Source organism: Oratosquilla oratoria, chromosome 39, assembly GCF_046742065.1.
Source record: "Oratosquilla oratoria isolate Oo_2021 chromosome 39, ASM4674206v1, whole genome shotgun sequence".
Taxonomy (NCBI): domain Eukaryota; kingdom Metazoa; phylum Arthropoda; class Malacostraca; order Stomatopoda; family Squillidae; genus Oratosquilla; species Oratosquilla oratoria.
In genome coordinates, this window is record NC_134815.1 from 42,589,294 (window position 1) to 42,601,373 (window position 12,080).

Genomic DNA, 12,080 nt, shown 5'->3' on the forward strand with positions numbered 1-12,080 from the left:
GAGAACGGCAGTGATAGATGATCGCGAGTCCAGCATGTGGTCCAGGGACAATGGCGACCCCCACGCGCACATATGTGAGATAAGAACAAAGGAAACTCCCAATGTGTATGAAATAGGCAGTGCCGTGTGTTGTATGACACAGATGTTCCACAGCTGCAAGTTACATACATACATATACCAAAGGCTTTTCCCCCTTATAAGGAAGGTAGCCAAAAAACAAAGGCATAAAATCCACTTACCCATTCCACCCCCACATACTCCACTCCCATCCACCCATCTCCCTCCCTCTTATCTTGGCTCCTCCTGGACGACGAATGATCCCTGCATCTTGCCCACTGCCCTGGGTCAGAAGCAGTGTCGCAAGACACAACACATCCACAGCAAGACCGCTTCATAAAAAATGGCGCCACCCTCCCTCTCCGTCCCCTCACGCAGAAATGGGGGAAGACTGGAAGAAGGTCCTTCGGGCTGCGTCAATTTATTTTTCACACATATTCCCTCGCCCCCACCCCCATCCCCACTCACTGCAAGTTGAACCTTTTCCCCCCATATAATAGGGAGAGTGGTCGAATCGAAGCACATGTCCTTATCATACACAGATAAAACCCACTCAACTATTCCTACCATCTCAGTACCTCGAAGAAGTCACCAACTCCCATTATATTGCTTGGGCAGTGCAGCGAGGCAAAGCTCTTCCATAGACAGGCCCGACAGTTGTATATGAGAAGAATACCTCTTTGAACCAAAGCATTCCTTCTTCCATTCTCAGTCTTCCTCCCTATCTCTTGCATTTTCTCTCCCCTGTTCGACAAACATTTTGCGTGTCTAAAGCCCCCTTTAATCCAGTTACTTTCCTTCCTCCCAAGATCACTTCATCCATTTCTGCTTTCCATGTTTTCTTTGCTAGTCTCTAATCATCATTCCTTTCTATATGCCCCAGCAATATAAAATGTTCTGTCCGACAGCCCCCTGTACAATTCTCCACCTTACCCCACTTCAAAATCTACCCTTTCTTGTAACACCTATCATATTTCTCGGACACTACCTCGAACACATTTGGTCTCTTTCACTCTGTTCCAACCTCCTCTTTGAATTCTTCTCCAAATAGCTATTTTCCATTTCAGTGGCATTATCATATTTTTCAAACACTTTCTGTCAAACATATGCAGTGTCTTTCACCCTGCATTCCTTATATTACAATTTCCTCTTTGAATCCATCCCAAAGTACCAATTTTCCATAACACTTTTACTCTTGACATTTATTCTATAATCCGCTTCTACATTTTTCCATTCTCCGTTACATGTCACCCTAAATGCTTAAAATTCTCCACTTCCTCTAGGTTTTTGTTTTATCTCTATGTTGGCGAGCCAAGGCAGCAGGAGTTATCGGGTGCTGTTACATAGACTTACACAAACAAAAGAACGACAATAGATATATTGGTCCTTACATGGCCGTTTTACTACTTAAACTATCGATAATAGCTGTGAGGAACAACGAATGTGTTTTCACTTCTTTTCAATTTTTAAAGTTGATTGAAAATAAGTTGTAATGAAACACCATTGAGGGTCCTCCTTTATTGATACCGATTATATAATTTATCCTAAAATTTGTAGTACCTTAAACTTTGTAGGGCTGTGTTCATACGTCATATACATAAAGGCTACATTCAACCATCATATATTAAATATATGCATCGCTTAGGAAGTCATAACTCAATATCTAATGTAAAAGCATATATGCAAAATTTCACCAATTGATTATATATACCTGAAACCAATAAGAAACCAAATAAACTCAATGGACAGGATAATTTCTGCCGATTCGAATGATGTTTAGCTCGCAGCGACTAGGGGCGGAGCCAACGTTCACACACAAAAAAGTGAACGAATAACTAAAAAAAAATAGTTCGGATGATGTTCGCTCACTGCAGTATGGGGAGGTCGGGGTGGATAGGTGGGTGGGTTTGGTCTAATGTTCGCATTGTTAAAAGATATTCTCACATTGACAAGATGGGGGAGGGGATGCTGAGGCGTTAGGTGTTCACGCCCGACGCTGAGGGCCTACGTCAGTTCAGCACCCGGGGAAACAAAAGCTGTTATGTTCCTTCACTCCAAGCCCAAGGATTATTAGGGTGATCGACTGCAACCACCCAGCAATCCACCCTCTCGCCACCTACAGAAACGTCGCTGCCATTGTACCTCCACCTTTACCGATCGCAGCACGGCAGGTCGTCATTGCAGCAAATCTCCTGCGGACAGCACGAGTAGTTGGTCTCGGGCACGCAGCAATCAACCGGTACCTGGAGACGCATGAGCTCCAGGATTTGGTACACGGGTCGAGGGCGAGGTGCCAAGACATGCTGCAGAGAGAAATATAAAATATATATATATAAAGGCAGAGCATACCGACAGGAGACCTTTTGGTCCATAACTAGGGCGAATGCTAAGAACAGTACGAACACATGTTAGAAGGGGATAGAGCGCATCAGGATTTGGGAATGTAAGCACGGTTTACAGATTTTACTTCAGCTATTAAACCGTAGACAACGGGAGTTACATTTATATATTTTTCTCTGGTTGCCACATGGCGATTTTATTCAACTGGGAGACCTTCCCACCCCTCCACCCAATCCTATAAAATACCTTATTGTTCCAACCGCCAGCTGAGCCACGGAAATCACAATAGACAAAGTCTCAATTTATTGAGACCCACGTTGAGCCCGTTGTGCGACCCCGGCTGTCAAACAGAATCAGTTGGCGTTTGGCACAATTTCAAGGAAGATGAGGGGGGAGTCCTTTTGTCTTTACCTGAATCGCTGACTCTCAGCCTCTTTTCTCGCATACCCCATGCTTATGCCTACCTGTTCTTTAGCCTCCTGGAGAAAACACTTCAACACTGATTGATACCACTAGACTTCCACGAACTACTACTAGCTTTGAATTTAGGTTCCCATCTGTAAAACTGTGGCTTCCCCATGGAGCCGGACCCCAGGTTTAGAACCCGCTAAGATTAACGAAGTAAACTGGACAGATCTGGGGAAGCACCACTTACCAGCAACAGGGGGCGCAATGGGTTGTCCAAAGCGGCTGGGTCATCGACATCGGCCGATGCTGGAGGCATCATGGCCACCTGCAGGCGAGAACGGAGACGATTTCTTGAATGGGGTGGGACTGAAACAGGACTGGGTCCTCTCCACAAAGCCGAAAAAAACACCGGGCTATGATATACATGCACACACACACACATGCGCGCAGTGGTAAAGTTCCTGGTTGCCACTACGGCGGTCCGGGTTTGAATCCCGCCCACGGCTGAAATAATTTCAGTATCGCTGCGCTGTGAGTCGTTACTCCAACTCGTGGGCAGGGAGTTGTGTGTGTGTGTGTGTTAGTAAGGTCACAGCATTACCCATAGATCGGTCATATATGAGCTCTGAGCTCTCTTTCGGGAGGGAAAATAGCTGTCGATCACGAGTCCAACACGAGATCCAAGACCATGGTAAATCACACTGTGATGTAATGAATAATGTAAAACTCCACACGTGAGGGCCCGAGTTCAACTTGCGCTCCCAATGTGGAAAACTTTGACTACATCCTGTTACTACCCTCCTTGAGCAACGGGGGTGGTCGTGCGTGTTTTACCCAAGTGCAGCATACAGGAAGAGAGCGCTCGTGCAGTCTTGTCTCCTATTCTCCAGTTAATCCAGTTACCATTTTTTAGTCGTATTCACACATATAAAAATACACTGTATAAAAATTGGGAGGATGGCACAAAAAACACATGACACTTATTTCCATTCATTGTGGTCCTCTTATCCACCTCATTTTGAATTCATGTATGGTTCTAGCTTGTGCTATATAATCAAAGTTATTCCAGCTGAAACATCATTGTAGAAAAAAAACCACTGTTTCATTTCCTCCAGACATCTGGCCTTTCTCAATTTGTCCCCATGTTCGTTGGTGGCATAATCGGAAGCGTGTTGGCCTCATAATTGCTTAGTTGTGGGTTCGACTCCCGCACTCCATTCCGATTGTCAACAGTGACTGTTACCTGCCCCAGCGGTCCCTCGAGCGCATAGAAGGGCAAAGGCGACGACTTTGGCCGCAGCTACTCAGCGCCTCTTGGCGTAGACTCCTCGCCTTCATGCATGACCTCGTGGTGCCCTCGTATCCTAAATCAATAGTTCTTCTCCGGCAACGTAAGCCACCTTCTTCAACAATCTGAACACCGGAATCCAGTTTCTCTTCTATCCTTCAGCAGAGAAGTATAGTGCTTCTAATCGCTGCTCATGCGATATACATACAAACCTGAGAATAAATTTGGTTGCTGTTCTTTGTAGTTTCTCGGTTATATATTTCGATTTGCGTGGGGGCGATGCCAATACTGCATGTTCCAGTCTAGGATGGTATGAAGTGATCTTATTTTTCATCATCCCTCCATTCTTTACATTCTTCAGTTATCTGTTCATTTTCGCAATATACTCGCCTCTCGTTGAATAACTCAACTATGGTCATTTTGAGCTATTACACATTTCAAATACTTAATATAATTTGGCATCTTATCTTTTACTACTACCCTCATGTTACCTTCCAGGATACCTTTCATCTATTCAAGAAGTTTACCACATAGTCCTTCAATATGTTCCAGTTTCCATAATAGTTGATTGTGATGTACTTTGTGGAACTTCTCTAGATCTAGGTATACATAATCCACCCAGCTCTCTCTTGCAGCACATAAATCACTCTCGAGCTTAAAGCTTCGACTCCATGATCTTCGTATTTTCAAAGTATTTCACACACCAAACTTTCACAATTATCTCACACAATTCCACTATCGTGTTGGTCTGGGACACCGGTCTGTAATTCAGTGGCAGCTTATTTCCTCTTTTATAGGGTGGTACCGCGTTTACTAGTTTCCGATCCTATGTGAATGTTTGTGTGTAAAGTCAAAGACGACTGGGCAATACAAGCTAGGAGCTCTCATCCGGGAGAGCTGTCGGTCACGAATCCAGCACGTGATATAAGTCTATGTTGATTTACTCTTGCTAGTGCAGCGGTACCTTGTAACACATACAAGTTCATGGTGTGATAGTACCGAGCTTGCCCACTAAACGGTCTTGAGTTCAGTCCTGCCCCAGGGTTAGCATTACAACACTGCAAACCGGCACCCCGCTCCGTTGGGCAAGGAACTGTGTGTATTCTGAAGTCCTGGTGAGGACGAAAAGTTATAGTAATAAATCTCCAACAGTTCCCTGTGTTTACCTCGCCACCATATCACTTATCTGTCTTACATATATCAATGTGTATGTGTGTGTGATTCACCACCATGGTCTTGGATCACGTGTTGGTCTCGTGATCGACAGCTTTTTCCCTCTCGGAAGAGAGCTCAGAGCTTATATATGACCGATCTATTGGTAATACTGTGACCTTACACGCACACAGACCCCCAACTCCCTGCCCACAAGAGTTGGAGTAACGAATCACAGCGTAGCGATACTGAAATTATTTCAGCCCTGGAATGTGTGTGTGTGTGTGTGTGCAAGAGTATGAAAACGAGTGTAGGTGTGGGGAAGAATACACGATGATAGGAATTATTCAATGCTCTGAAAACAAACGAAAAAAAAAGAAAATAGGTTGGCGCGTTCGATGTGTGTCTTGTCTCGGATGACAAAGAAAAGTCAAAATATCAACACCATGAGTATATATATATATATGTATATATATATACATATATATGTATATATATATATATGTATGTATCTATATTTATATATATACACATATATGTATATATATATATATATATATAATAGTTTTTTTTTTTTTTTTTTTTTTTTTTTTTTTTTTTTTTTTTTTTTTTTTTTGATGATAAACAACGGTTACCCTCCCCATCGCACCTGTCTCCCCTGTGACATCTCCTCGGCGTGACAACATGGGGGAATAAACGTTGCCATACGTCTTAGAATTTATTCAAATCGTTGTTACAATTCTAAAAAGGTTATACTCGGTGTACTATACAGCTTCCTTTAATACGTGGTGCTCGTTTCACGTCGACATTTCTCGCCCCTTCCCGCTAAACACGAAATAATAGGAAGCATTGAATTCACTGACTAATATTGAACAGAAACGGAACTTACCGCCATCACCACCAGCAAGCACCACACTCCCTTCATGCCAATACGTTGGAGTTCTTGCCCAGACAGTCAGAGACGATTCCTGTCCTCTCGTCCAGATCTCTAGGACAATAATGGCGCAGACAGAGAAACAGGGACAAACCTTTGTATAGTTATTCATGCCCTCTATTGTGTCTCTTTGCGATACACCTGTTGGACACATGCGAGATGATAATACGAAACACTTGTTTGCCAGATGCGCACAGCCGACGCTTGTCTACTGCCACTCTTTGCATAACTAAGAAACTTTCATGTTATCGTTTAAAAAATGCCTATTCAATTGCCAGTGTACCCGTTAGAATGACTGTTCCGTACAGTTTTGTGAAAATTAATAAAAAATGAAACATTTTTTTTTATTCTGCATAAGACAACAAAGACGTTATCGATAATTAGATTCCACATGTTTTCTGCTTCACGCCACCACATCTTACGTTTTCATCGTCTCTTTGACTTGAAAAGAGGTTCTGTGGGATTCTGTATCAACGTGAAGTATCCAATACTCATGCTTATTATGGGAAAACATTGTCTTGCATTTCGTTCTTTCTTTGGCTCCTATGACCTGCGTCCGCCACACTAGTCGGCCATTATACTTGGTTTTCCCCAGTAGCCTAGCACGTTTCTCTCGGAATCTGCTTTGTTGGGTCCAACTGCTCGGTCTCCCAAATCATTCAGTTCCAGTATTAGACCACATTTGACATATTTCTATTTTCTAAATAATTAAATTTACTTTGAAATTTCGTAAACTAATGTTTGGAAATTTCATAATCTAGTTTTGGAGGGGGGAAAGTCAATTTTTCATGGTGACAGTGTTCGCGAAAATCAGTTTCAAACACATATTTACATGTATTTACATAAATATGTTCGTGTGAGTGTGTGTGTGTGTATGTATGTGTGTATTTTACTCTTGTTAGCCCTATGTAGCCTATAGAGAATGTGAATCTATAGAAAATATTGGGGCTACAGCCCTTCAGCGTGTGTGTGTGTGTGTGTGTGTGTGTGTGTGTGTGTATTTACCTAGTTTACCTAGTTGTATTTTGCGGGAAGGGGAGCTATGCTCGTGTTGTCCCGCCATTGTATCTCTCAGTGTCTAGTTTGCTTTTAAACTCGTGAATGGTTTTTGCGCTTACTATTTCATTATCCAGTTTGTTCCAAGTGTAAAACTCTATGTGGAAAACTGTTTTTCTTCAGTTCTCTTCTATAGCTATGTTTTCTTAATTTCCTTCCATGTCCTCTTGTGTTTCTCTTGTCCCAGTTTAGTAATTTTTCTCTATCAAGTATCTCTGTGCCTTTCATGATTCTGTAGATGGTCAGTAGGTCTCCTCTCTCTCTTCTTTGCTCCAGTGTCGGTAGCTCCAGTTTAGCCAATCTCTCCTCGTATGATAGGTTTGCAAGTGCAGGTGCCATTTTTGTAGCTGCTCTTTGGATTCTTTCTATTTTCTTTATGTTCTTTTTGGTACTGGGGGACCACAATGTCGCCGCATACTCTAGTCTAGGCCTTATCAATGTAACCAATATTTTTTTTATCATGTCTTCGTCCAGGTAAGCAAAAGCCACTTTTATTGATCTTAGCAAGTTGTAAGTCTCCCCGACAATTTTGTTAATCTGTGTATCATAGGACAAGTCGTTTGTGATAATAACTCCCAAGTCTTTTTCGGATCCTACTTTCTTTACTTCCTTGGTTCCAATTGTATATTTTCTTGATATTCTGTTTTTGCTTTTTCCAAACTCCATTATGCTACACTTCTTAGTATTTAAATCCACTTCCCATTTCTGACTCCAGTTCCATACCCTATTCAGATCTTCTTGCAGTGCTTCACAGTCCTTATCAGTTTCTACTTTCCTTAACAGTTTGGCGTCATCAGCAAAGAAGCTCATGTAACAGTTCACGCCCTCGTCCATATCATTCATATAGATAGCAAACATTATTGGAGCCAGTACAGATCCTTGCGGTACTCCACTGATCACCTCTTTCCAATCTGAATGTCAAATAGGTTCGAACGGTAATACTCGGGAAATTTGAGAAGGCGAGAGAAACACACACAGGCTAAAATTAAGCTTACACAAAAGATTAAATTATAAAAACAACTTACCTCCGTACAGATAGAATTGAAATTTCTTTATCCCATCTACCACACCTAGTAACTCACGCTCGATGGTGCTGTAGTTCCTCTCAGCTGCCCGCAATTTTCTGCTATGGTAGGCCACTGGGTACATCCATCCGTCCTGCTCCTGGAGTAGAACAGCTCCGACGGCGTCCTGGGATGCATCGGTTCGTAGCGTGAAGGGTTCTCTGGGATTCGGGAGCTGCAATATGGGACTGTTACATAGGTGTGATTTTAGTTGTTGGAATGCCCTTTCCTCTGTCTCTCCCCAACTTACTCTGTTTGGAGCCCTCTTCTTTAGAAGGTTATGCAGCGGCAGTGCTACCGCGGCGAATTCGGGGATGAACTGCCGATAGTAGCCCACAAGGTTGACGAAGGCCCTCACTTGTTTCTTCGTCGTAGGGATCAGGGCCTCCTTAATCTTCTTCACCTTGTCCTCTTGACAACCACATTTACCATTTCCCACTGTGTGGCCCAGATACTGGATTACGGTCTGGCCGAGTTCCGTTTTGGAGGGTTTGACAGTCATACCTGCTGCTGATAACCTCTCCAGTACCTTCCTTAGCACCACCATGTGCTCCTCGAATGATTCCGTATGAACCAAGACGTCGTCGACGAATACCTCTGTGCCGGGCACATCGTGAAGTACGTCGCGCATGGTCCTGTTGAACACCGCTGGGGCATTGGTGAGGCCGAAGGGCAGCACGGTGAATTGGTACAGCCCCCATGGTGTGCCGAAAGCTGTAATCCTCCTGCTCTCGGGATGTAGTCCTATCTGAAAAAATCCTCGGGAGAGATCTAGTTTTGAAAAAAACCTTGAATTAGCTAATCTAGAAAATATCATCCGTTGATCGGACATTGGCTCTGCGATGGGCCGTGTGATAGAATTTACCTTCCTGTAATCCCCACACAGCCTTACTCCTCCGGTCTTCTTACCAACCACCACTACGGGACTGCAATACGGGGAAGTCGACCTTTCAATTATTCCCGCTTCGACCATTGCGTTTATTTCTGCCTTGACGTCGTCCACGAGTCTGAGGGGTATAGAATACGGCTTAGTCTTAAGAGGGAATTCATTGATTAACTCAATGCGGTGGGGCTCCACTTGGGCTTGCCCCGGCTTGTCGCTAAAAACGTGGGCGAACTCCCTGCATAAGGACACAGCTTCGTCCTTTTGCCCGCTTTCCAGGCAGTCACTTACCGTTACATCTTTCCATGTCTCGTTTTGCCTGGCTTGCGCTGTCTCGGGGCCTACATCATTCTCACCTTCCTCCGAAATGACGGTAGCACAGCCTACTAGCTCTCTCACCTCGTCCTGGAACTGTTTCCTAACTAAGCGCAGGCATCCTAGCTGCTCAGATGTCCTATGTCCTGTCACTCTTTCCTTTCCTACATTCATACTAGCTACGGCCTGCTGGGGCTCTATATAGCGCTTAAGCATGTTCACGTGGAAGCGCTTAGTCTTATGGTGGCCCACCTGTATGGTGTAGTTGACCTCGGAATTCCGGGCAACTACTTCGTAGGGCCCACGCCAGGTGGCCAACAACTTATTATGGGACGTAGGCATTAATAGCAGGCACTTGTCCCCTGGCAGAAATTCTCTCAGCTCGGCCTTCCTATCAAAGTAGGACCTTTGGACCTCCCTGGCCTTAACCAGCTCCTCCTTAGCAAGTTCACACGTGGCCTGGAGCCTATATGCTAAGTTGAGCACATACTCATACGTAGAGCTAACCACGGGATCGGGAATACTGCCGTCCCACAGCTCACGCAACATCTGGAGGGGCCCCCTGACTTGCCTCCCATAAATCAGTTCAAAGGGGGAGTGCTTCAAGCTACTCTGAGGAGCTTCGCGGTATGCGAAGAGCAAGGGTGCGACAAACCTAGGCCACTCCTTAGGTTGTTCGCTCGCCATCCTCCTTAGCATCTTTTTCAACGTGCCGTTGAATCTCTCGCACAGACCATTGCATTGGGGGTGGTACGGCGTAGTTCGGATGCCTTGGATCGAAAGCAACCGTAAGAACTCGTTCATCATTCCCGAGGTGAACTGGGTTCCTCTATCACTAAGGATTTCCTTGGGCACCCCTATCCTGCTGAAAATTCCCAGCAATGCCTCCGCTACAGTGATGCTCTCTATGTTCTTAAGAGCTACGGCCTCCGGCCAACGAGTAGCAAAATCGACTAGCGTCAATATATATTTATAGCCTTCTCGCGATCGGGGCTTAATGGGACCCACGATATCGACCGCGACGCGTTCGAATGGCGTGGCTATGATGGGCAGCTGTTGCAAGGGAGCAGGCTTAACTCTGCCCCGGTCTGTGGTTTTCTGGCACGTATCGCATGATTTTGTCCAACGGGATATATCTGTGGCCATACCCGGCCAAAAGAAATCCTTGCTGATCTTATTGAGGGTCTTATGGTATCCCATGTGACCTGCTAATGCTGCCTCGTGTCCAAGCTTAAATACTGCCTGCCTATACCGCTCTGGTACTATGAATTGGTGTTTAATCTCTTGACTTGTCTCAACCTTCCTATACATTCTTCCTGCCTTTCTTACATAAGTTATAACACTTTGACCCACTTGCCGTACGGTACCATCCTGAAGTTTCCTACGTACGGTTTCTAACGAGGGATCGTCTAGCTGCCTATCCTGAACTTCCTTCGAATCTATTAACTCCTGCATCTCAGGCACAGTCAGAGGCACCGCAGCAGAAAGGTTTCTCACCATTGCGCGGGTTACTACGGCCGCGGTGGTCTGCGTTCCTGCTTCTACGGTGCTCGTATTACGCGCCCCGGGGATATTGCCAATCACGCAATCACTTATGGGATTCGGCATGACCGCCGCTTCTACCCATCCAGTGTATATGGCCGACTCCACGTGCACGGTAGCCTCGGGCACGACGGTAGTGGAACCGTCTGCCATGCTGCACTTAATTTTCTTACCCGTATACTGCTCGGGTCTAACCAGTTGCCTTCTCACGATGCACCCTGTGCAGCCCGAATCTCTCATTACATGTGCCTCCTCGCCATTCACCAGGCCTAACCAAATGTTAAGTCCTTCCTGGCCTTCTAGTCATAACCGGTGCGTCTCGCGGCAGCCTCCTGTTACAATGTCAGGAGAACCTTCTGCCCACGAACGTGGCGAGCTCCCGGCAAGGATGGGACGCTCGTTACTGGTCTGACCTTGATTCGTGCTCATGGAGTCGTCCTGGGTACTCACCAGATTGGCAGCGGTCATGCCCGCACCCATCCTCCAACTCTGCGCTGGCTGTTCGCGCCCCTTGGCTCGCATTCCACCATCTTGTTGGGGACGACCTCGTGGCGCCGTCCATGAGCCAGACTTAGCCCTATTCATGCCGCTCCTGTCGGCTACCTGCTGCCTATACCATTCACGTGACTGACTTACCTCACCAGCACCACCTATTCCCTTACTCTGTTCTCTCCTAAAGGTATTTCTCCTGTACGCTGCATAGTGTGCTTCGGCCTTAGTGCACACATCCTCTATGCTAGTCACCTTATCTAACCTAAGCTGCGCAACTAATTGAGGACTACAAGCCTTCTCGAACTGGGTCCTCACCAAAAGATCCACTAGGCCCAAGAACGTCTTCTCTGCTCCATCTTTTTCAATCCAGAGCCCTAGGCGGCTCGCCAAGCGACTAGCATATTGTGATGCCGTCTCATATTCGAGCATTTCTGCTTCGAAAAATTGCCTGCGGGCGTCCTCACTGGACACGCCATACGCTTGAATCAGCGCCTGCCTCATAGAGTCGTGCGTTCTGTCCTTCGATGGCACACTCATCAATATATCTAG

The 12,080-nt window shown here is 45.4% G+C and overlaps 1 protein-coding gene across 1 annotated transcript; it reads right to left on the reverse strand.

Annotated features, from left to right (window-relative positions):
• Positions 1–6,523: 6,523 nt before the first annotated feature.
• On the reverse strand, positions 6,524–11,192 carry LOC143020227 (uncharacterized). Its single transcript, XM_076176393.1, has 2 exons — positions 8,261–11,192; positions 6,524–6,528 (listed from the first exon to the last, which is right to left on the reverse strand). Exons 1-2 carry the CDS (start codon positions 11,190–11,192, stop codon positions 6,524–6,526), a joined length of 2,937 nt encoding a protein of 978 aa, XP_076032508.1.
• Between the last annotated feature and the right edge of the window lie 888 nt (positions 11,193–12,080).